The following is a 25,923-nucleotide window of genomic DNA, read 5'->3' as shown; positions in this document are numbered from 1 at the left end:
ACAAATCAAAGCTCACAAGATTTCGATGAAATATCGAAAACAGTAGTTGTTTTCATTAGAAAAAAACGAAGCAGGCTCGCAGCAGTACATACACAAGTACCCTAGTGTAGCACAGAAAGATTTGTGTCCTTGATGTTCGTTAACTCGAACTGAAAATCACCGTGCCCACGTGCACTAGACGATCTGTTTGTCGTGTTGTGTGGTCTAAGATGGATTTTGACGTCCTTCACAGAAGTTTGTCTCCAGACTGGGAGAGGGGGAAAAAATTAAGGGACTTCCGAGATAGAGTGTGAAAACCTCAACAGTAATCGTATAATCTAATTGTTGATGAAAAACATAACGTAAGTGATGGATAACAATACATTTATTGGACGTTTCAGAATATACACACTTCACCTTCAGCTAATTACTGTAATAAACAAAAAACAAAGTGTAACTACAATTAACGGCTTGAAAGTTTAAACAAAAAAGCTTTTATTACTGTAGAGAATTATAGGTAGGGGGAAGGAAGTGAGTGAATCGTGGAAATAACGTGTACCCAAAATAAACAAATTAGTAATAGTTTCCATGGAGCTATTAAATAAGAATTGGTTAGAATAGACTTAGCCCTTTAACTACCACACTTATATGAGTAAATTACCAATAAATGAAATGGTACTGGAATGGAAACTTTCACATGGAAACAATGTTTTATCTGTCCAGTTGGTAATTTAAGTAGCAGTTTGGTGAGTTAATTTTTAAGAATTATTCTCTGTTTACCTAAATATTTAAGACATAGGTATATGAAGCAGTTAGGTGCAGTCACGTTTTAGTATTGCTAACAAAAAACTGGTGTTTTAAAAAAAAACACTTTAGGTTATGCTGAAGAGAAGGATGTGGTATTATATTTCATTGTATATTTTTTTTTTGAGAGAGATCTAACAAGGACAAATGTTAAAACCTAAAGTAAGTAAACAAGCTATCGGGTTACTTTTTGTAGTTACAGGCAGGCCACTGAAACAGGTGTATTGGCAATTAGAGATTTTCTTGCGGTAAGTTGACGTAGCGGAATCGTTTGGTTCTTGGTTTACACGGACGTCTAAGGAACTCAGATAAAGCTTTTGTTTGTTTGTTTTGGAATTTCGCACAAAGCTACTCGAGGGCTATCTGTGCTAGCCGTCCCTAATTTAACAGTGTAAGACTAGAGGGAAGGCAGCTAGTCATCACCACCCACCGCTAACTCTTGGGCTACTCTTTTACCAACGAATAGTGGGATTGACCGTCACATTATACACCCCCACGGCTGGGAGGGCGAGCATGTTTAGCGCGACGGGGGCGCGAACCCGCGACCCTCGGATTACGAGTCGCACGCCTTACGCGCTAGGCCATGCCGGGCCCCCCAGATAAAGCTCGTCTTTAGTTTCACAAGTAAAACTGATGTGAGACTACGGACCGCATAGACTCGCATAAAAAAAACAACTATTTATTAAACAAAATGTTCTTAAATGACTTGTAAGGTTTTAGATACGACGAAACAGACGAAATTCTCATTAAAGAAAGTTTACTTAATAAATAAAACTTCTTCCGGCTCGAATGATAACTTCTGTTCAGTTCTGCCTGTTTTAATTCATTCTTTCTCACCAGCTACACTGATATTTTTACTAATTCATCTGATGTTGGCCTATATTATTTCCAAGTTCTACACTATCCCTCTTCTCATAGTTCTTTACCGTAATACGTAAGGTTTTATATAACTTTCAAGTAATTAATTGTAATTAGAGTACTATATTTATTGCGATAATTTACCTAAGGTGAAATGGGTGTAATACGAAACGTCCAATGTAATTGTTATTTGTCTCTTCCGTGGATGTGTTTTACATCATTAAAGTAAATTTTTTTGCGCCTCATGAATCTATGAACGTACTTAGTTTGAAAGCCTACTTTCAAACTGTTTTCTCATCTGGTTGTTGTTTTATATACACATTTAAATAAATCATTAACTGATGGAAACACTTAATCACTTCACTGAGTACTTAAGAAAGTCAAAATTTCATCCATAATTTGTTATAACTGTCACTGCTGTTTGATATAACTTTAATGAACAGATGATTCTATATTTGTGTGGAAACAATAATAATGTCTGGATAATATTTTTCAAAGGCATGCCCAGTAGGTCCTGAAGCTAATATTCTCGAACCAAGTCCTGAACAATGTAGACGTTTGTACTTAGAGCAACCAATCCTATCTCTTAAAGACATCGAAGTAATCAAAGCGACAAACTACAAAGGATGGAAGGTAGGTGGAGCTCTGAAAGAACGTACTTTGATAAACTCTTTATATTTTAAGCCTTAGAAACTCCTGGGTTTCGTGTTGTTTTTACTTTCTAGATTCAAGGTGCATGTGGGTTGTTTCTGTTGGGGTCACGATTGGAAAAGGGCTCAGATGTGGGTTGTATCTATTGAAATCCCACTTGAGAAAGGAACAAGATGTGTAGGTTGTCATTGGGATCACAACTGGGAATGGGCTCAAGCATGGGTTGTATCTTTTTAAATGAAGAATATTACAGCATATAGTTTTATGCACACACACATATCTCTATACAAAGACACTGTAGCTCATGCCCTAAACAAACTAGTAGATTTGGCTAAAATGTATAATTGTTTATAACAATAGTAATAGCAATAAAAATATATTGGACTTAGCATGTAATTTAGAAAGTGACCAATGACAATGTGATACAACGCTCGTATATTTGTTTAGAAGGTAACAAATAATGTTATAATACCTTGAATTCCAGACAAAAGTTATCAACATTGTTTACCCTGTATCAGAAGGAAGAGCAGGACTCCTACCAGCAATTAACCGAATTTGTCACGAAGCCTGTTCCGCAGCTCAGGAAGGGTACACGGTGGTTGTCCTTTCTGACATGATGGTTTCAAGGGACCATATTCCAGTCAGGTATGCTACTGCAGCGCCTCCTTCGTTAAATATAATAAAGGATTCATTGAACTCATCTTCTTTGAAATGATGATTCGAGACAAAAATGCTGCACTCATAAATGTGATTGCAGCGACTGTTAAGGTGGAATGTGAAATTTTATCTCTTGACCAAGGCTTCAAGGTCACTGGACATATTTTAAGCAGGAATTCGACTACTGACTACTAACCCTTAGAAACAGGTAATGATAAGTACATTGTGTATCTTCTATCTTCACCAAGATGTCAAGGTCACTGGACATATTCACGTCAAGTCCAGTGTTTTCAAATCTATCTTTGTTGCAGGTAAAGATGGATCTACTATGGTTCCTCTCTCTTCACTAAGGCTTCAAAAGCACTGTACATATTTTAATTACTAATGTGATTTCAGTGCTACCTCTCTTGTAGGTCCAGTATGGTACTTCTTAGCTTTGTACTGTTACAATATTATTTTTGATTTAAGAAAGGACAGTTTAAGTACTATATTATTAACTGATTAGTTATAAAACATGCTTTTAGCAGCTAGATTATGTAGTTTTAACTTTTTATTATCACACAACAGAGTGAACTGTGGTTCTTGTAGTAAAAACGTGATTAAATCGGTTTTTTTTTCTTAGTGCCCTGCTGGCAGTTGGAGCTGTACATCATTACCTGATAAACGAACGTCAGAGAATGAAAGTAGTGTTGGTTCTTGAGACAGGCGAGGCTCGGTATGTTATCTCCCTCACATAATGGTTTGTTAAATTTCTAATAACAAGTATGGTATTCCACTATGGATCTCCATCACTTGTGTCTATTATGTTTACCTCCTCATATATAGGAGTTCCATAATACCTATGTTGATGAACTGTAAGTCTCAGTACAGTAAAGAGACTCATTCCATATGTTTATTGCTGTAAAAAGAAAATCATTTCTCCCTTTATATCTATGCAAATACATCACATGTGTGTGTTACTAGTGGGTTTCATAACATGCATGCATATTTTTTGGTGTACAGTTTTATTTCATTTTACTAGGAGGTTTCATAACTTGTATGTGTATTTTTAGTGTATAGTATTATTTCATGTTACTAGGGGGCTTCATTACATGTATATGTGTATTTTTTGGTGTACAGTATTATGTCTTATCAATAGGGAAGTTCATCACATGTGTGTGTTACTGGGATATGGAGCTGATGCCATCTGTCCCTACCTTGTGTTTGAGATTATGAAGGAACTTCGTGAAGAAGGACTACTGGACCCTCCTCTCTCTGATGATGAGATATTCAATAATTACATTGAAGCTATTGGTAGAGGAATTTCTAAGGTATGTTCATGTGTATTATATTGGAGACAGAGCAGCAGTTGTCATCAAATGTTACACAATTGTGGAAAAACGATGGGACTTTTGATTAAGTAGATGTGGTTCTCAGACAGTTGTGGAAGTTGTGGGATTAATTGGATATTAGTCCTTTGTGTTGTTTGATAGTCTATAGTGAATAGGTTAAGAAGTAGTGCCTGTAAACCTCGTGACATTCACTAGCTATTACCTTTTTAGTAGTTTGCTAGTGTGTGGTTAATAGGTTAATAGATAATTACTTTAACCTGCATAAACTCCTCAGTAAAGGAACAATTTTATATCTATGTTCTAGATAGAGTTAAATTTTGGATTCAGTAGTTATATTTGTTATTACCTTAGGATATATAGTTTATATCCTGATTCCAAGGTGGCATGACTATAAGTAAATTGAATCTTTATTATATTGGAGTTCATATAGATTGTAATATCTCTTACTACTATATCTTATTCCATTAATTCCTTGTGGAAAGTGTGTGCACAATGTTTCTGAATGTATAATTGGATGTTACCTAGAGACCTGGAAAATGGCACTTGTAAAGACACCATAGATGCATTGATATTTAGAAGCATGAACAAAGGTCAGGGTACTTTAATATTTTGATATTTGAAAATGAAACAGTAAAGCACTTTAATTATCTCAACTGTAATTATTTGCTTTTCACAGGTAATGGCCAAAATGGGAATTTCCACATTGCAGAGCTACAAGGGGGCCCAGATATTTGAAGCTGTTGGTCTAAGTGAAGAGATAATTGATAAGTGTTTTAAGGTAGAAGCTATCACAGAGAGTCCTTGTTTTATATTTTATAAGATGACAAAATTCCTAACCTTACATACCTATCATCAGTTTTCATGATCTGAATCAGATTAAACATGTAGATTCTAACTTTTTTTTGATAAGTTAATGAGATTTCAAAATATTCTCATATTACAGATATGATATTTATAATATAATGAATATAATACCTCAGTGTATTAAAATCTACCAAAGAAATATAATACCTAAGACAAAATGATGCTTGAATGCTGAAGGTTCTTCTTCAAATAATATAGCTAACATCACACAAACCAGTTTTATTTCAATATGAAAAAAAATCTAGTCTAGAGGCAGGTGGATTATATTGAAATATGTTCTTTTTTTATTTTAACATCATATGTTAATAAAACAAGCCATTAATAAAAGTGTCCACATTTTCAAAACTACAATTATTTATCATTATAAGACATGCAGCAAAATGTTTTTGTTTCCTAATAACAAATAATTGTGGTTTAAAAGTGTGTTAATTTTTATTAATTAGATATCACAAGATATATGACTAAACCAGTTAACCTCCAGTCATTACTAAGCTGTAGGTTTACAGTTGGTATGCTTACAGAATTTTAAGAATAACAAAATTCAAAATATAGCACCACCAATTCTGTATTTAAATTATGCTTTCTCTGTCCAGAACACAGCTTCCCGACTTGGGGGTGTAACCTTTGAAATGTTGGCAGAAGAAGTTTTAGAAAGGTATCAGATAGCATTTCATGAGAGAGACTGTGACAACCTGATTCTTAGAAACCCAGGTTACTATCACTGGCGTAGTGGGGGAGAAAAACATCTGAACAATCCACTTAGCATTGCCAATCTCCAGGTAAGAAAATGTGTTTTAGAAACCTAGGTTACTACCACTAGTGTGATATAAAAAAAAAATATCTGAACAACCCACTTAGTGTTCCCAATCTCCATGTAAGAAATGTCTTTAAAACCTGATGCTTAGAAATCAGTGTTGTCGTCATTACATTGAATAACTTTCTTTCTGTCGAGTTGAATACTTCATAAATTTTCATTTATCTATTTGTTACAGAATTGAAGTACAGTTATCGTACATAGCAATATAAAACATGTTTATATTTGTGCCTACTTTATGTAATGTCTTGAGATATTCAACACAAAAACACAAGTTATTATAGTGGTTGAAACTTACGTAATTTTAAATTCCTGTTTTAAGAATGAAACTAAGAATATTAAGTGATGGGTTTTATTACAAAATAGCAGATTTTAGGGATTTATAGACTTATATACAACAACAGGATGCTGGCAAAAATAACAGCCAAGAAGCTTATAAGAAATTTGTCGAAGCAACAATGGAAAGTGTGAGGTCCTGCACTCTACGTGGACAGCTGAATTTAGTCTACACTGATGATCCGATTGATATATCAGAAGTTGAGGAATCCAAGGAAATTGTGAAGAGGTTTGTGACAGGTGAGGAAAAAAGGGCTGATTAGCACTGTTTTTATTCCTTCAGATTGTTTAAACGTTTGTAGTTAATTGGTTTAAGCACAAAACTACACAATGGGTTGTTTGTGTTATGATTATGACAACCAAAGAGATCCAACTCCTAAAAGTAGCAACGTGTTTTTAAAAATGACGTGAAAATGTTTTTCTAACATATTAGGGATACTTTGTAAAACACGTTTTAATCTAGCAGGTTTATAGCAAAAACAGAACAGTTTACTGGAAAGGATAAGAATAAGATCTCTCAGTACTTTAAACCAACCTCTTCTAAAGTGTGTGGACCCCCAGGTGGTCACGAGCAATTAGAGTAGAGAAAAATAGTACAATAATACAAAATTAAGTATTTTAATATATTTTAAATGAAAATAATAAGTAAATAGTATAACACGTATAGCATTTTAATCCATGTATTATAGCTCGTCAATCTTTCACTCATTTAAAAAAAGGAGGGGTTGCACAAGAACCACAGTTAATAAAGGGTATTGTGCTTTGTTTGTTATTACTTTTTTACAAAGCTACACTAGGACTATCTGTGCTAAACGTCCTTAATTTAACAGTGTAAGACTAGAGAGAAGGCAGCTACTTATCACCACCCTCCACCAACTCTTGGGCTACTCTTTTACCAACAAATAGTGAGATTGATTGTCATATTATAATGCCTCCATGGATGAAAGGGCGAGTATGTTTGGTGGGACAGGAACTTGAACTCGCAACCCTAGTGTAGCTTTGCATGAAATTTAAAACAAACAAACCAAACTATAGTAATAGATATTATTTGCAAAGAATTGGCAGATTTCTGTACAAATCTTTTGATAACAAAACTGTAAATTTCTTAAAACTTAAATATTTTATGAAATTTATTAAATTATACAAAGGATGAGTATGTTATTAAAACTGTGTTGCAGCCCCACCACGTTGTTACAGTCCAAGCCACTACATCTACATTTAGTATTCTCTCTGCTTCATTGTAAGGCTGTCATGTTAAAAATCTTTTCTTATTGTGTGCTTTCCATATTCCCTCTTGTGTACATGGACGATGGTTTTCCAATGCCTTTTTCAATAGTCATACCACACAGAAATTCATAGGAGCTGTATGGGATGAAATAGCTAATATATTTTTGTGTGGAATAGTATGAAGAGCAGTTTACTTCCCCAATTGCCTGCAACTGAACTTTTCGTATCACTAGAAACCTCATGGTTGTAAACCACTACCCTCTTGACTTCGTTTCCAGATGGAGATCCTTTTAACTGTCTAGTACTATTGCCTTGGACACATGGAGGGCTTTTTCCTTTGATCATTGTGTTGCGAATTATCACCTGTTACAAGAAGATGCACTTTGCGTATAAAGGTTGTTGTAAGACTTGTTGCAGGCTTATTTCTGAATGAGTCTAGTGCCCCAGATTGATCTATATACTCTTGGTTTCTAGTGCCATTAGGTAAAGGTATTATTCTTCTTTTCGAAATTTTAAATCCTCGATTTGAACATATCTTTATTATCTAAGTTTATGAATATTTAGTGCCAGAAGAAGCTCTTACATGCCTAAAAACCCCCAGTTTTCAGTGACAATGCACTACCAATGAAATGCCAATATCAAAATGAATACCTATCCTTCACAGTATTGCTATGGTTTATAATTATCTTGTGGCTTGCTTATTTGGATATTCTAAATCGTTTTAACTGGATGTAGTTAACCATCTGTGTGAAATATGTATTAATCCATCTTTAATAAAGAATAATGTTTTGTAAGTCATAATGTTCATTTACTGCTATAAGTCATGTTTACATTTTTACACATTTTCAGTTTTACAAATTATAATAATGATTTGTCAACCACTTTAATGAACAAACTCTGTTGTACAGTAGTTAAACACACCACATAAGTTTGCAAATTAGATGGACTATAGGAAGTCGTTCATTCTTGTGATTAGTAACTTTGTAATAATGGACCACTACAGGATCTGATGCACATTTTACTTCCTAAAGGTGCCATGAGCTTTGGTAGTATATCCATTGAAGCTCACAAAACACTGGCAAAGGCTATGAACAAAGTAGGTGCAAAGTCCAACACTGGTGAAGGGGGAGAGGATGCAGATCGATGGGTGGATCATGATTCTAACAACAACACCCGCTCTGCCATTAAACAGGTGTGAATTCTATGCTATTAACTGTAGGACTATTTCACTTCTCTTTTATTAGGTTATAGATTTCTGAGGTGGATTAATGAAATGAAAATTAGGCCTAATATGTGTTAAGCTTTATTTTAAAAACAAATAATTTTATTACTGTTTTCATAAGTTATTGATTAACTGAAATATTTATTTTTTCTTGTATTTAATGAAAATATTTCATAAAAATTATTAAAATCAGAAAAGTTTGTAATTTACTTAAAGAAAATAGATTTCATGATTAATTGAATAAATCAATCTAAAGTAGGGTTCTAACTGGCATTGTTATTCAGGACTATGGTTTGTATTTTCTTGGTATCCATAGTAATTAAAAGTTTGGGGAGACTATAAAACAACCAAAAATAATATATGAGTTTGTGAATTAGGAGGGCTGTTAAAAGCCAGGTAAAGTTACAAACATTATTTAATATGTTTGTTAAGTACATGTAAGATTACAAAAATGCAAAATATACCTTCTTTCCAAAAAAGGTTTCACATTCACCCAGAAGAAGGTTTATGAAACCATTTGAGTATGATCCTAAGTGACTTACAACTATCCTTTTTTAATTGGTAGCATCTGGAAGATTTGGAGAAACCAACAACTTCATTCTAAGTGTTATAAATCTTTCCTTGTTTAATAGGTACCATCTGGAATATTTGGAGAAACCAACAACTTCATTCTATGATAGATTGTTTAGGCAGAGTATTCATGATGAAACTTTTTAGAACGGATGGCAACTGCCTGTTGTGGAGACTCAAGTTTAGAGGACGATGTTTGAAAGTCTTCCGCCTTTTGAAACGTCATCCTCTACACTTGTTTCCATCCACAACAGGCAGTTGCCATCCGTTCTAAAAAGTTTCAACTTTATTTTAAGTGTTATAAAACTCTCCTTGTTATATAGGTACCATCGGAGAGATTTGGAGTATCCAACAACTTCATTCTAAGTATTATTCAACTCTTCTTGTTTAATAGGTCGCATCTGGAAGATTTGGAGTAACCAGTAGCTATCTAGCTAATGCTGATGAGATCCAGATAAAGATGGCACAAGGAGCTAAGCCTGGTGAAGGTGGAGAGCTTCCAGGATATAAGGTTGTCCAAACTTCGTATTTATTACTATCTGACATAATATTATGATGCAACCTGAAATAATGTTCACAGTATAACACCATAGATCTCCTGTTTATAGTATATCACTGAATTTTCTGTTTATAGTCTTGCAGTGTGTAGTTCTTGTGTTTCTGTTGTAACATCGTTTAGTTCTTATGTTCGTAGTATAAGACTGTTATTCTATTGTTCACACTATAACTTGCTTCCAAGAAGAAACATGCTTTTTGTATAATTATTTTTTCCTGAAGATTCGTGTATGATGTCATATTCTTAAATATAACAAAATATTATTTATTGTATTAAAACTGTTATTGATAATATTAAGTAGGAAACCTATTGTCTTTTGGTTTATTCTCATGTTACATAGGTGACTAAAGACATTGCTAAAACAAGACATTCCATTGCTGGTGTAGGGCTTATCAGCCCACCTCCACATCATGATATCTACTCTATTGAAGACTTGTCTGAGGTAAAGAAGTTTAAATTCTAGATAGGTGCTCAGGTTCTAAGAGATATTTTGTGACTGGTATAACTTCTTATGCCTTAGGTCTTAACCCTCTATGAGGCCTGATGAGAGGGTGGTCAGGGGGGCCAATGACCCGGGGCCCGGGTGTCTAGAGGGCCTGAGAAAAGAGCCTATATATAATGCCTTGCCATTTGGGGTGTGTGTGTAGGGGGGCCTTTAATGCTTGTAGCCAAGGGGCCCGTCTCGATGGCCCTGCCCTCTATTACACATTGTAACATACAAGTAACAATATCTATCTTTGCAGTTTAATACACATACATTTGAATATTTTTAGTTCTGTGTAACAGTTGAAATAAACAATAGAATTATCATTTTTGTTTCCTCAGTAGAAAATGTTACTTCTAAATAACGTACTAATTTGTAATTTATGTTTCACAAAAACAGTTTTAGTGCAATATATATATTTTAAAGTAATATATTCAGAGAAAACATCTTCCCATTGTATTTTCATAATGTTTAATAGAATGGTAATGAGTCTTAATTGGAACGACTAGGAATAGATATTTACCTTGTTCTGTACATTGTTTTAATATGTACAGTTTTGGACCATGAAATATCATTCATGGCTCTTTCAGTTTTTACAGAGGGTATTAGATTGCAGCACTGGTGTCTAATCTTTTTGTATAACATGATGAACAATATGACCATCAGTTTACCACTAAATTATTATAATTGTTACTATAATAAGTAATTTTAATAGACTCTTTGAATAATATTTCAATTAAAATTATACTTTGGGATATTCACAAGAAGAAATATTAGAGACGATTCAGTACCATATATTAAAATGATTTTGAATATGCAAAGCAACAAGTGACAATCACAGCTGAGAAACAGAATATATCACAACTACATTTTGACGTTCTTTGGTGTTTTGTAGGTATTATGGTGCCTCCGATTATTCATCATTTTCAGGAAGGTTATGTAATAGTCCTTTTGGACGCAAAATATTTATACTGTTAGAGGTGTTCAGATCAAGGACTTTGTTCTTAATGATATTAGGAGTATTGATCAACTTGGGCACTAGGACTATCAAGAAGGAGACATGGAGAAAAAGTCATGCCTTAACTGTGGTAAGCAAAGTACACGTCTTGTAACAGGTGAGGATACATTAAAACAAAGGTCAATGCAAAATTCCATTTATATGCCCTAGACAACAGTACACAATGTAATCAAGAAAGATCTCTGTAAGGAAAAATGACGTAAGTTGTGTACACGTTTCTGCTACAACATATCCATTTTACCATTGTATATCTCATATACCAGGAATATTAAACAGATATTAAAACTATTCAATCCAAAACATACTAGTCAAAAATGGGAAGCCACATTTACAGATTTCTATGAGATCAGACTGTTGGAAGAGAGGTGGATAAATCTTTGTTCTTTTACATTATATGGATTATGGTAAGCCTACAGGTTGGAGAATTTTTTTGATGATGAAGTCTTTTAAATGGAAACTATAATGCAGGACTATTGCCAAGATGCAATGATTGTCAGGCAGAGTATGACTGAATGTGGCAACATGGATTGTAAACTTTTATGATGTCCCAACATCATTTTGATATAACATACGCAATCTCTGTTCATAATATAAGAGGTGATGGTGTCTTAGAATACATAACTTAACTCTTATTAATGTGAAAAACATGTTTGTTACAACTTTCTATTAATGGATTTCTTTATCATTTTGTTCTATCAGCTGATTTATGATTTGAAATGCTCCAATCCAAATGCTAGAATCTCAGTAAAGCTGGTGTCAGTAGTTGGAGTTGGTGTTGTGGCATCTGGAGTAGCAAAGGTAAAATCATAATTAAAAATTAATATATTGTTCTAACTGTGAGTATGAAAAGTCATAAAATATTTATTATTTTTCAAGTGTATTAATTTATCAGATGGGTGTCCACAATGTTAACAATACTGTTGGACGTAATATGTCCCCAAGGTTTGACCAAGTTAGGAGATTTAGCTTATTTCTATATTTAAGCTAAAGATATAAAAATACTAAGCTAAAAATTCAAAATAATAATAAAAAGTAATAGTGTAATAAGAATAAAGAAATAAAAATATTATATATATATATATATATATAAAACTATAGTACTAGTATTTGTTATTACACATAAAACTATACAAAGAGATAGTAGCATAAGTCCAGAGACATACTGTTGTGCAACTGAAAAGGACAACATGGGTATTTTATAGTGGTTTAAATACAAAGCTACTCAATGGGTTATCTGTGCTCTGCTCACCATGGGTATTGAAACCAGATTTATAGCATTGTAAGTCCACATACTTACCACTGTGCCTATGTTAGTAATTTCACTATTATATAACTGAGGTTATATGAACAGATTTACCATATCAAGTAATCACAGTGGCATAGATAGCTTTACCATGATACTAACTACAGTAGTTGAGTCAAATTAGTAACTAAGGTAAAAAAAAAAAAAAACTCAATCACTTTAGAAAGTAATGTGACATAGATAACATTGTTAGTGCAGTGCTTAAAGTAAGAACAAGTATTTTTTTACTGCAGTTACACAGAGAGAATGAATAAATTACAGACATAACTTTTCTTATCGTTTTGTTTTATCAGCTGATTTATGAATTGAAATGTTCCAATCCAAATGCTAGAATTTTAGCAAATGATATAACAAGTAACTCTTGTTATTTTATATAAGTAAAATACAAAATCATTATAGCAACAAAGCTGAAAAGAGTAATTGCCACTATAGCAACTAAAGTAAATTATCAATATAGCAACAGCTTTTGTTTTAAACTACTTGTAATAGCTTTAAGACATTTCCGTTTGTTTTGTTACTGTTAGGGTAAAGCAGAACACATAACAATTTCTGGACATGATGGAGGGACTGGTGCTAGCAGCTGGACAGGAATAAAAGGAGCAGGGGTTCCCTGGGAACTTGGTATTGCAGAAACACATCAGACTCTTGTCCAAAGTGACCTTAGGTCGAGAGTTGTTTTGCAAGTTGATGGACAAATTCGTACTGGTAAAAAAATTAGAATATAATTCCTTATTCAGTAAATGTCATAGTGACAAAAAATAACATTTGTAAAGCAATAAAGAACTAATGAAATAAATAATTACAAGTCATTAAAATTAACACTAGATCTGTTTGAGACTTGTGGCTCACAAGAGAAAAAGTAAAAACAACTTAAATGTGAAAGAGTATATATTTCAAATACTGCCGATATGTTGTCGTTTGGGGTTAAGCACAGAGCTACACAATAGGTTATCTGTGCTTAGTCCACCAAGAGTATTGAAACCTGGTTTCTAGTTTTGTATGTCCACAGACATATCGCTGTTTTACTTGGGTTGGATATAAAAATAGAAGCATCTGCTTAAAGGTTTACCAATTCTGCCCAAGATGATAAATGAGTGATACAAATGTTTAACTTACTGGTTAATAACTTTGTTATTCGAATGACCTCTTAGATAAATAATATAAATGACCCTAATATGTATAAGTAACGCTTGAATTAACTGATGTTTAAAGATTGCAGCTTGTATCACCATGACCAACAGATACTTTCATGGCTAAAATTTCATTTTTTTGCAAGAGGAAGGAAGAGTACCATATGTCACGATGATGATCATCTCACACGTGTCATTAGATAAATGAAGGAGTGGTTGAAAGATCAGCATTTGTATAATTTTGTGACCTATGAACAATATTATCATTTAGCGAGAATTATTGGGTAATTTAATAGTCCATGGTAAAATGTGTAAGTGCCTAGAAAATATTATTTGTGGAAGCTGTTTTTTTGAAGGCTACAACATTTTGTATAACAGATTTCTCAGCATGACTCTGTGTAGTGGAATATGTTTAAATAAGATTTTATTTTTCAGGTTTTGATGTCATTATTGGTGCCATATTGGGTGCTGATGAATTTGGTTTCTCCACTGCACCTCTCATTGTTCTTGGTTGTACTATGATGAGAAAGTGTCACCTCAATACATGTCCTGTTGGCATAGCAACTCAGGTATGACTCTTATCATTTGTTAAACATACAGTGTAAGACACATTGGTGAACATTAAATAACACATTGTGATTTTAGTATGTGTACTGTTAATATAGCAATGGCTCATACAGTCTGTTGAGATTGGGGTATAAAACATATCATGAATAACTGGCAGCTGTCAGTTAGTTTTGCTAGGATGATATAGACTGACTTCTTTAAACATAGAATCCACGAATTTTGGGCCTTTTGTAACTTCCTACATTTTATTATGGATAGTAGGATCCATGTATATATTGGATCCATCTGCAAGCTTTTACATTTGAATATGGATAGGACAGGTACATATTTGGTCCTTCTATAAGCTTTTTATTTTTATAATGGATACAATACACAAATATTAAAATTTCCTGTAGGCTTATACATTTCCTGATGGTTTTTCTGTAAATTCCTGCACTTTATTATGGGTAGAACACACAAGTATTAGGTTCTCTATAAGCTCTTGAATTTTTTCTTTAAGGTTCTAAGAACTGTGTAATTTTACACTTGTTAAGTTTTGATAAACACATCAGCCCACAAGATCCTTATAAACATAAATGTGACATCAGCTTGTGTATTTTTTATTATGATGTGATCTAAAGATAAGCCTAATTAGGCTGTGATCACATCACAATAAAAAATACACAGTTACATGTTGTGTTCAATATTGGCCTGATGACTTAACAAGCTGTATTCTGTAACTAACTACAAATCAGTTTGAAGTTTCTTTGGTTTAAACCTTATATATATATATATATGTGTGTGTGTGTGTGTATATATATATATATATACTCTTCAGAAAAAGAAACGCAAAAGGCAAAATATGAGACAAATTGTTAACAAGTTTATTCCGGGTAGTTCTGTATGACATGTGTGAAACTTTGCACATTCACTGCTGAACATCAAGTCTGCCAAGGCGAAGTCCACGCTCACTAGGTGAAGTTTAACGTCACTCAACGTCAATAACGAGTATGCCCCCCGTGAGCATCAATAACTGCTTGGCATCTCTTGCCCATGGAAGCGAGGAGATGACGAATCACATCCTGTGGAATGGCTGTCCACTCAGCCTGCAAAGCTGCTGCAAGCTGAGGTAGAGTCTGCAGTTGAGGTTGTCGCCGTCGCAGACGTCGGTCCAACTCGTCCCAAAGATGTTCGATGGGGTTTAAATCTGGTGATCTGGAAGGCCAGGGAAGAACGTTGATGTTGTGGTGTCTCAAGAAGATAGTGGTGAGTCGGGCTGTGTGAGGACGGGCGTTATCATGTTGAAAAACGTCGTTGACGTTCACCATGATGGGTTGCACATGGGGCCTAACAATCTCGTCGACGTATCGTTGAGCCGTAAGATTCCCTCGAATGCGCAAAAGGTCTGTTCTAGCATTGAAGGCGATGGCATCCCACATCAATGCTACCACCACTAAATTTGTCAACATCCTGCACACAGTTTGCTGCAAAACGTTCACCTCGGCGATGGTAAACACAAGTCCTTCCATCCTGCCTACGAAGCATAAAACGTGATTCATCGTTGAACCAAACATGCCTCCATCGTCGATGAGGCCATACCCGATGTGCCCGAGTCCACTGCATCCGTGCTTGACGATGTTGCTGGGTGAGGGTGACGCCTCTGACTGGATGTCGAGGTCAGATTCCTTCATCTCGTAGACGGTTGCGTACGGTCTGATCGGAAATCCTACGCAGCCCTGGTATGGTTGAGGCAGTAGACGTCGCAGTGGTGATCCTATCCCGAAGGTGACGTAACCGGATGTTGCGATCTTGTGCAGGCGTGGTCACACGGGGTCTGCCAGATTGTGGACGGTCACGAGTTGATCCATGTTGTTGGTGACGATTCCATAGCCTTGTGATGGTGCTTGGGTGGACATTCACAGCTCTGGCAACATCTGATCGAGATTCGCCTGCTTCCAAGCGACCAATGGCGTTGTTGCGTTGTGCTTCAGTCAGTCTTGGCGTAACTGTATTGTGTGTCGGTGGCTTAACAGTGAGCTATGGAAACCGAGAACCCGTCACTTGTATAGGGATTTTGCACATGTTGCACTTGCAGAACATGCAGATCTCTCAAACAAATTTATTAAACACGCATGCGTTTTGGCGAAAAATTCGATGTTTTCCTCTGTTTTCAAAGTGCACAACTTTTATTGTCATTTTGGTCTGACAATCAGTGCCTTAACACGTGTAACATCACATACTCTGAGCTTGTAACGTTATTACATATATTTCTCTTTAAAATAACAAAAGTATCCCTTTGCCGTTTCTTGTTTTGAAGAGTATATATACATACACATAAAGACCTTCATATATCACGTTTCTCTAGTTAATGTTTTAAAGAGCTTACATTAAATTACCTCTTTGTTTATTTCAATAAATGGATGTTGCCACAGGCTGTCACATATTAAACAACTCACTTGAAAAACACTACACCATTTTCCATGGTAAATGATGACATGGTGAAATTTCGAGTGCGTTATAATAATTGAAACTCTTTATAATTAAAGAGAGGAGTTGATTGTAATTGAACTTCAACCCTCAGTTGGTGAATCCTCCCTTGTGGCTTAGTAGTAAACGTGAGAGCTTGAAGCATTAAAAGTCGAGGCTCGAATCTTTTGGCAGGCACAGAACAAAGAGCTCACTGTTTGTTTGTTGTAAAGCACAAAGCTACAAAGCAAGCCATCTATGCCTTGACTATCATGAGATTCAAAATTCGATTTGAGTTTTGTAAGCTATCTGAGCCACCAGGGGGTGCTGAAACAAGTATACAAATAGCCTCATTTAGAATAGCTATTATATATGCTGATGTGGAAAGTACATTTAATTAATATAGTAATTCAAATAGTCCATTTTAAACTGTTTTCTGGTTAACTTGTTTACCTTTTATACATTAGTGAGCAATTTTAATTGATATTCACATTTTTATGGACTTTTTTTCATTTTTAGGATCCAGAGCTTCGAAAAAAATTCCAAGGAAAACCAGAACACCTCATAAACTACCTGTTTCTTTTGGCAGAAGAGGTAAAAACTTTCTGTATTAGTTATTTCACTTTAAAAATGAGTGAAATTGTTTACTAGATTTTTTGACATTGTAGCTGTTATGTTTCAAAACTGTGTTGAAATAAATTTCAAGAAAAGTATACATGTATACATGTAATTTCATTTCTTGTAAATGTTGTGGTTCGATGATAATACACAAACACACGCTATAAAACCTAATTTTTTTGGTAATCGAAGACTGAACAAATTCTTTACTTATATGTGCATATATATGTAAGTACATACATAAAAATAAATATGTATACCCTCACATAAAAAATAAATTTTGGGATACTTCAATATAAGGTTCGAGAGCACATGGCAAGGATGGGTGTCCGTCGACTACAGGATCTTATTGGAAGAACTGACCTTTTAACCCGTTACAATAACACAAAGAATCCCAAAGCAGCTCTTCTGGACTTTTCTCCAATCCTGCTAAATGCTATGAGCCTTCGTCCTGGAGTTAGCATAATTGGTGGAAGTATAAGACAAAACTTCAGTCTCGAAAAACGATTGGTAAAACATGTCCTATTTACAGACAAGTATCTTAATATCTGTTGTAGTGTTTGGTAAAATAACTTTTCAACGAAAAGTTATTAATATTCCTGGTATTACCCAAAACTGTAATCTGATTTTGTCAATATTGTGATGAATGAACAGAGAAATAATTATTTTAAATGCAAGTAAAATATAAAGATTTTATTGAAGAACTTTTGATATTCATTTAGAAGGTTCATGAAGTTGACATGACAATTGAAAACTTTGAAATGAGAATGTATTATTATCCTTAATATGAAAATAATCTTATATTCAGACTAATCAGTGCCTTTTATTGTTACATAGTGATTACAAGGTCAATCAAAATGACTGAGCCCCAAAGAAGTGGCTAGACTTTTTTTTTAAATGAGTCATACCATTTATATTTATTAACTTCTAGTTTTCGTTTATTTTTATTCTTTATCTGTAGAAAGTACATGACATAGAAAGGGTTTACTAAAGAGTGTGTAATGTGTTCATCCTTAGGATAATCTCCTATTGAGACAGGCTGCTGAAGTAATAGAGGGAAAGACACAGAATATCACGATACACATGGATATCAGTAACGAAGATCGAGGATTTGCTACAACTCTATCATATCATGTAACAAAGTGAGTCCAGAATCATCTTGTACTTTTCATTAAAACAGATTCTCTTCCTCGACCAGATGTACCAAAGTAACAAGGGTTGGAAGTAAAAAGTCTGGCATTTATTTGATTGTTGTACAACCTAGATACGGTGTAGCATTTACAGTTTTTAAATTCCAAAAAATAAAAAATATTGACAGAGTTATAATTTATCAAATACTCAGAGAAAACCTCATAGTTAATGTCAGTAAGTAATGTTCCAGTAAATATTACAGTGTTTCTTATTTTGTAATAGATACATTAGTTTTTCTTTTTCTGTTACTTAAAACTGTAATATTGATAACTGAACCATTACATATTTAGAGTTATGATAATGAAAATATAGTGAACTGAATTAGTACATTCCAGTGTTGTAAAGATTATAATATAGCTAATTGAATCAGCGTGTGTTTAATATTGTAATGGTGATAATTATAGTTTACTGAATTGGTACATGTTAACGTTGTAATTCTGATAATATAAAACACCGAATTACTAAATGTTTAACATGGTAATGTTTATAATATAGTGTGCTAAGTTGGTACATGTTTAACATTGTAATGATGGTAATTTGGTGTACTGAATAAGTATGTTTTAACAACACCACAGGAAGTTTGGAAGTGTTGGTCTTCCCCAGGGAAGTATCAATGTCAAATTACAAGGTTCAGCAGGACAAAGTTTCTGTGCATTTTTATCTCATGGAATTTCTGTTGAACTTGAAGGAGATGCTAATGATTATATAGGAAAGGTGAGATTAACATAGAAATTAATATTATATTTTGGACAAAAGTATTTCATAATTAAAACTAGTCATGGTACTGAGTATATTTAATTTAATATAATATACTGTTGTTATTTTCTTACTTATAAAAAGTAAAATGCATTGTTTTGTAAGTTGGGTACCCTCACTCTTAACAACATTTTTTACTGTAACCCCAGTAATATTTATTGATGTTCTGCTAGCTCAGTAGGTTTAGGTTAGTTTTAAAATTAGATACTAATTTATCCTTGTTGCACTGTTGTGTATTCTGGGCTTTTGATTATCACTTTTGTAACAAGTATTACTTAAAGGGCTTAAAGTTGTTACTGTTGTAATATTATATACTTAAGGGATTTGAGACTCAAATTGCTGTAACATTATATATTAAGTGGCTTTCTGGCTTACATTATTTCAACATCATGCACATCTGACATTTGAGTCTCATTGTTGGAATATTATATACTTGTTTGTTTTTGAATTTTGCACAAAGCTACATCAGAGCTATCTACACTAATTATCCCTAATTTAGCAGTGTAAGACTAGAGGGAAGGCAGCTAGTCACCACTACCCACCACCAACTCTTTGGCTACTCTTTTAACAACGAATAATTGGATTGACCATCACATTATAACATCCCCACAGCTGAAAGGATAAGCATACTTAGTGTGACGGGGATTCGAACCTGCGACACTCACATTGCAAGGCGAGTGCTTCAACTACCTGGTTATGTAGGGCCTCTATTATATACTTAAGGGATCCTTTGTCATTAACATTGTATGCTTTGAACAGAAGTTTTCGTTACTGTAATACATATTTTGGTTTTTACTAATCTAGTTTGTTTGTTGACGAATCTGATTTATGATTTCAGAACATATTCTTTAATTTTTTTTACTTTAGGGTTTATCTGGCGGGGAAATTATTGTATATCCACCTAAAGGAATGCCACGCCATTTTAAGTCTGAAGACAATATAATAGTCGGGAACGTATGTTTGTATGGAGCAACCTCAGGAAAAGCATTCTTCAGGGGAATTGCTGCAGAAAGATTCTGTGTACGAAACTCGGGAGCTACTGCAGTAGTTGAAGTAAGCACTCATCTTTAATACTAGCAGAACAGGTTGTACCACTGTATTTATTATTTTGGTCACATACATAGATAGATATATAGACAACCACGCCATTGCTGTGTTAGAGTGAGAAGCGTTTTGTTAGAAAACCGAGTAAAAATATATTTTTAATTTTACAATTACATATAACATGTTACACAACCCAGATGTATAGTTAGTATGTTGCACAACCAAGATCCGTGGTTCTTATGCTACTCAACCTTTTGATTTTTACAATAATGTAAGGCATTGATATTTTGATAAACGTGACAGATGTAACGTTTTTTGTTTGGAGATTGTAATACAAAAGATATTTTGTTGAACTATGTTATATTTTAAAATAAAATATAAAAAAATCAATGAAACATTAATTAAGATTCTTAAAAATCGTTTTATGGGAATCTATTAAACTGTAGAATCATTTTTGTTGTAGAAAAACTTCTGAAGAGTTAACATTCATGATGAATTTAACTTTTGAAAGGTGTTTTAAGAGGTGATCATTTTGAAAGATATTATTTCCTGAGTGAGTTTTGAAATAATACTTAAAATCCATTTAACATGTAGTTGAGAGGCATGTCTTACTCAGGGCTTTTAATGTTTCGAAGAAATGATCACGGTGTATGTAAGATACTGAGAAAATCATGTTTTTACGAGGTTTTTACATATCTTTTTCGTGGATTTAATAATAGGGTGTAGGCGATCATGGGTGTGAGTATATGACAGGGGGCAGAGTGGTCATTCTTGGACCAACAGGACGTAATTTCGCTGCTGGAATGTCAGGAGGAATAGCTTATGTGTTAGATACGTAAGTTTGAAGTTTTGCATCATAATAATGTCATTATCATCAGCGTTTTATATTTTCATCTAGATATAAGATACTTTCTTTACTTCTTTGCTCATCATTTAAAATACTGGATTGAACTTTTTATGTGTGGTTTAATTGGTGTTGTTTCTACTTTTGTTTCTTATCCTCACAGAGAGCAAAAATTTACGAGCAAGTGTAATAAAATGATGGTGTACCTTCTTCCATTGGATGAACAGAGTGATATAGACTTTGTAGAAAGTCTGGTTCGAGAGTTTTATGAAAAGACCGGTTCCTCTGTAGCAGAATCAATTCTTCATGGATGGCCTTCCAAATCGTGCCAGTTTGTGAAGGTATTTAGTTGTATATGTAAACATTTTTGTTATTTAGTACTGACATTTTAAATAATTCTTCTTACCCATTACAAACGTTTAAGTTAGTATTCATGCCATTTATAACAAGCATTTCAGTTGTATTTTGGACACCTAATATTTCACTTACATCAAATGTCAAAATTCCACTTTGATCTATTCAGTTACTTTAGAATTTCAGTTGACAAGTACCTTACCATATTTCTTTTGTACTAGTATTATTTGTATAATTAATTCACTTACAATTTGGGCACGAGTTACCTCAGTCGTATACTACTCTTTCAGTAATCGTTTGGTTTTCTTTCTTCAAAACTTTTTCTGTTCCTTTTGTTAAAGTGTACTCAGCAGATTCAATTACGTTATAACAACACTTTAACAGAATAAATTACCTCATTAGTCGTACTTTAACGTATTCAATGTTAGGTCTGTGTTAATTGTTAGGCATATTCATTTCTACTGCAGTTAACTTCACACCAAAACTTTTCCTAAGCCTTGATATCATTCTCTTCTGATATTGTGTTTATCTGTCTGCTGTTTCCCTCTCATCTCATACTATTTATATGTTTATTACTAAATCGTCTGCTTGCTGTATTCTCGACATCAATGAGTTATAAACACAATTTGCAATAATTGTCTGCTTTTAACTTTCTTATAATAAAAAAAACTAAACATCAATAAAATATTCATTCACAAAATAAATTAATAGATAATATATAAACTAAACAGTTATTCATAACGTGAAATTAATATCCGTGTTTATTGTTAATAGCGTTTTAGTTGCCTTAACATTTTTGTCACTTGTTGATAATTTTCACAGCTTATTACTAATGTGCTTAATGTTTCAGTAAGTTAAGTTATCACCGTTATTAGTTATGACTAATGAGAAGTTAAATTTTTTATCTTTATGAGGAACTTGTAGTAGAAAATTTTGAAAAACATTATTTGTATGCATGTTCAACAGCTACCTAATACCACAGCCAGCATTTTCAGTAAATAATGTTTGTTGTTAGGCACAAGCTACATAATGGACTATCTGTACTGTGCCCACCAAGGGTATCAAAACCCAGATTTTAGCTACATTGAATAAGAATTTAGAACATATATTATTATCTTAAATTCAAATGGCCTAAAGACTAGATCTATAAAGTCTATCTTATGTCAAGAATTAGTTGCTTATTATTCATATGTAAAACTTTGTATGTGTTTGCAATGTTTTTATTCTGTAGCACTTTGTTAAGTGTGTCTGTTGTTCGGGCTGGTATTAGTTAACATCACACAAGTAGGTTGACTGCTAATTCTAAAAGATAATCTTTATCATTATTATTATTGTTGATGTTCAGAAGGGGGTGCACGAATTGGCCAAGTGGTAGAACTGGTGACCTGGGTTCGAACCCGTTAGATATCATAAAAGATTCAAGTGAGAGGTGGGCAGTAGGGTGCTAATGACCAGTTACTTTCCTTATAGTTATAAGTTGAAAATTGGGAACTGCAACTGATAACATTAATATCTTTGCCTTTTATAAAAAAATGCAAATATGGACTTTCAAAAGTGTGGTTAGCAAAAACTCATCAAATAAATGGCTTCTTTACTAATTTTCCAATGTTGACAGGTGTTTCCAAAAGACTATCGCCGTGTATTACTTGAAGCAGAACAGGAAGAGAAACAAAAAGAAAAGAAAGATACAGAACTTGAGAAACCACAGACTTTGGACCTGTCTTTGTGCGCAAAATCACCCACTTCACCCGCAAAGCAACTCGTTAGTCCTGGTGTACGAGACATTGAAGATTCAGTACCTGACTTTGAGATGAAGGAGATGCAGTTTCAGAAACTGGATAAGCTGAAGTAAGTCTTTTTTTTGAATGGTGGTGAAACTTATAAACATTTACTAAGCCTGTTAATATGAAGAGGTTCTCAGAAACATAATGCATTTAAAACTACAGTTAAAAACTTCAAGCAACAAATATATTTAACTTTGTTCAAAATTCTTTTTTTAACCTAATAGAAACCTTACATTCAACCCTGGTGTGTTTATGTGTTTTTACACAATTTTACAGCTCAAGTGTGGCCTAGCATGGCCTGGTGTTTAGAGCACTCAACTTATAATCTGCTAGTCGTGGATTATAATCCCTTCACTGATCATTCTCACCCTCTCAGCAAAATGGACGTTATATTATGATGGTCAATCTCACTTTTTGTAGGTAAAGGAGCAGCTTAAAATTTGGCAGTGGGTGGTGTTGACTTTCTGCATTTTGTATAGTCTATTACTATTAAATTAGGAACAGCTAGCAGATAGCACTTGAGTAGCTTTGCTTAAAATTAAACAAAAACATTCAGTTTATCAGAGGGAGCAAACCCTCATTAGACTGTTCCCCTTGGGTTACTCTATCTATAAGTTCCATTCCTTTTAACAATAGCAAGACAAAACTATAATAGAATAAGTTCTGAATTTTATTTTTCAGTGAAAATGAGTGAATTAACAGTGAAGTCAAACTGGACACTACTTTATTAAACAATTAGATATTAGGTCCTGAGTTTTATTTGTCTCTGATAATAAGAGATGTCTTGGTTGATAATGATAATGAAGCCCAACTTAACTATTAGCCTGTACATCTTTTTGTAGCTTTCTTATAGATTTTCATATAATATTGTCTATGTTGAAAATCTTGATTTCTAACTTCTAGAGGTTTCATGAAGTACCAGAGAGAGACATCTTTCTATCGATCACCATCTGAAAGAATGAAGGACTGGAATGAGATTTACAATCACAAAGGAGTTAGGAAAACACTACAAGTACAAGCTGCAAGGTACTGAAAAAACATGTTGACTAAAAGCTCTGTTTCATATTAGTTCATTGTATCAAGTCATCCCTTAAATAATGTCTGATTTTTGGCTCAGAATATGAGAAAGGATTTCAAACGCTTTTAATGTTACTTAATCAATAATGTATGTTCCATTATTATTAATTACTTCTTGCCAACGATTCACAAGTTTCTAAATGCCACTTCTATAAAATTATTGAGGTTTGGAGGAAAAGAATGTAGAGAGGGTAGTTTTGACATCTTCATGCATTCCAAGCTCTTTTACATCAAGATGAATCTGCAAACTTCGGAATAGATAATAATCAGATGGGGGGAAAGGTCTGGAGAATAAGGATGATGTGGAAGTTTTTCCCAGTCTAGCTCTTCAGTCTTTGCAGATGTGATCCTTGCTGTATGGGGCTGTGCATTATCCTGTTGTAACACAATATGTTAATGAGTGATCAAAGCAGACCTCTTTTCTTTCAGTACAACATTCAAGTGCTCTAACTATTAACAATAGAAGTCTGATGTAATCGTTACATTGAGTGTCAGCTACTCAAAGTAGATCACATCAACAACATCCCACCAAATGCTTAACAAGACTTTCCTAGGGTGGAGGTTGTTTTTTGGCTGTGCTTTAGCCAGTTTACCTGCACTGAGCCATTGTCTGTGGCACTTAACATTATTATAAAATGTCCATTTTTCATCTCCAGTCACTAACCTGTCTAAAAACGATGAGTTACGTTCAGGAGAGTGCAGAGAAGTGCAAATGTCCACTCTTGCTCTAAGGTTGGCTTCTGTCAAATCATGAGGGACCCATTTTCCAAGTATTGACAAGCTGTTGCAGATGATGGTGAACTGTTGAATGGGTTGAATTAAGCTTCTGTGCTAGTTCTTCAAGTGTTACAGCACAATCGTCATCAGATGTAGCCAGCAGCAAGTCATCATTAAACTCAACAGGACGATCTGAACGTGACACATCACTTAAGCTGTAGTCACCTGATCTGAACTTCTGAAACCACCTTCAACATTTTCTTTCATTCAGAGACTCCTCAACATAAACACCTTGAATGTTTCGTGTAGTTTTTGCTACACTATTGCCTTTTTTAAACTCATAAAGCATTGTTTGTCTAATGTGCTACTCAGACACATCCATCTTCATAAGGGTTCTTATGATTAATGATTTGAAAAAGTGGAGTTTGGTTCGTTTCTTTTATTTGTCTGAACATTTTTATACACATCCTACTACATATTTTAGTCATTAAAACCTTCTACAAAGACAGAAATGATGTTGCACTTTCTGTATTAAATTTTCAGATGTTACTTATAGGATGACCTGATATTATGGAGGGTCAGGTGTGAAGATAAGTGATTAATAAGAAGAAACGACATTTTGAAACACTAAATTTACGTATAGAGTTAGTCAGTGAAAAAAGAAACACATCAGTAATTATTTATATATATCTGTAATACTGATTTTTGATCGTGAAACCGAT

The 25,923-nt window shown here is 33.9% G+C and overlaps 1 protein-coding gene across 4 annotated transcripts in view; it reads left to right on the top strand.

Annotated features, from left to right (window-relative positions):
* Window positions 1-25,923, top strand: part of LOC143257208 (uncharacterized) — an 86,826-nt gene that overhangs the window by 46,668 nt on the left and 14,235 nt on the right. For all 4 annotated transcript variants that reach the window (XM_076515592.1, XM_076515593.1, XM_076515591.1 and 1 more), the window contains 22 exons: window positions 2,140-2,274; window positions 2,777-2,937; window positions 3,572-3,664; window positions 4,088-4,259; window positions 4,957-5,058; window positions 5,738-5,923; window positions 6,363-6,534; window positions 8,553-8,713; window positions 9,708-9,824; window positions 10,210-10,311; window positions 12,071-12,169; window positions 13,199-13,379; window positions 14,240-14,373; window positions 17,336-17,410; window positions 17,735-17,944; window positions 18,452-18,576; window positions 19,201-19,339; window positions 20,249-20,434; window positions 21,145-21,260; window positions 21,433-21,610; window positions 23,239-23,471; window positions 24,311-24,433. In XM_076515592.1, the coding sequence (XP_076371707.1) occupies window positions 2,140-2,274; window positions 2,777-2,937; window positions 3,572-3,664; window positions 4,088-4,259; window positions 4,957-5,058; window positions 5,738-5,923; window positions 6,363-6,534; window positions 8,553-8,713; window positions 9,708-9,824; window positions 10,210-10,311; window positions 12,071-12,169; window positions 13,199-13,379; window positions 14,240-14,373; window positions 17,336-17,410; window positions 17,735-17,944; window positions 18,452-18,576; window positions 19,201-19,339; window positions 20,249-20,434; window positions 21,145-21,260; window positions 21,433-21,610; window positions 23,239-23,471; window positions 24,311-24,433 (3,200 nt within the window). The remainder of the gene's footprint in view (window positions 1-2,139; window positions 2,275-2,776; window positions 2,938-3,571; window positions 3,665-4,087; window positions 4,260-4,956; window positions 5,059-5,737; window positions 5,924-6,362; window positions 6,535-8,552; window positions 8,714-9,707; window positions 9,825-10,209; window positions 10,312-12,070; window positions 12,170-13,198; window positions 13,380-14,239; window positions 14,374-17,335; window positions 17,411-17,734; window positions 17,945-18,451; window positions 18,577-19,200; window positions 19,340-20,248; window positions 20,435-21,144; window positions 21,261-21,432; window positions 21,611-23,238; window positions 23,472-24,310; window positions 24,434-25,923) is intronic.

Source organism: Tachypleus tridentatus, chromosome 7, assembly GCF_004210375.1.
Source record: "Tachypleus tridentatus isolate NWPU-2018 chromosome 7, ASM421037v1, whole genome shotgun sequence".
In the NCBI taxonomy this organism is placed as follows: Eukaryota; Metazoa; Arthropoda; class Merostomata; order Xiphosura; family Limulidae; genus Tachypleus; species Tachypleus tridentatus.
Note: the sequence above shows the minus strand (reverse complement) of the source record. Positions and strands in the feature narration are given on the sequence as shown.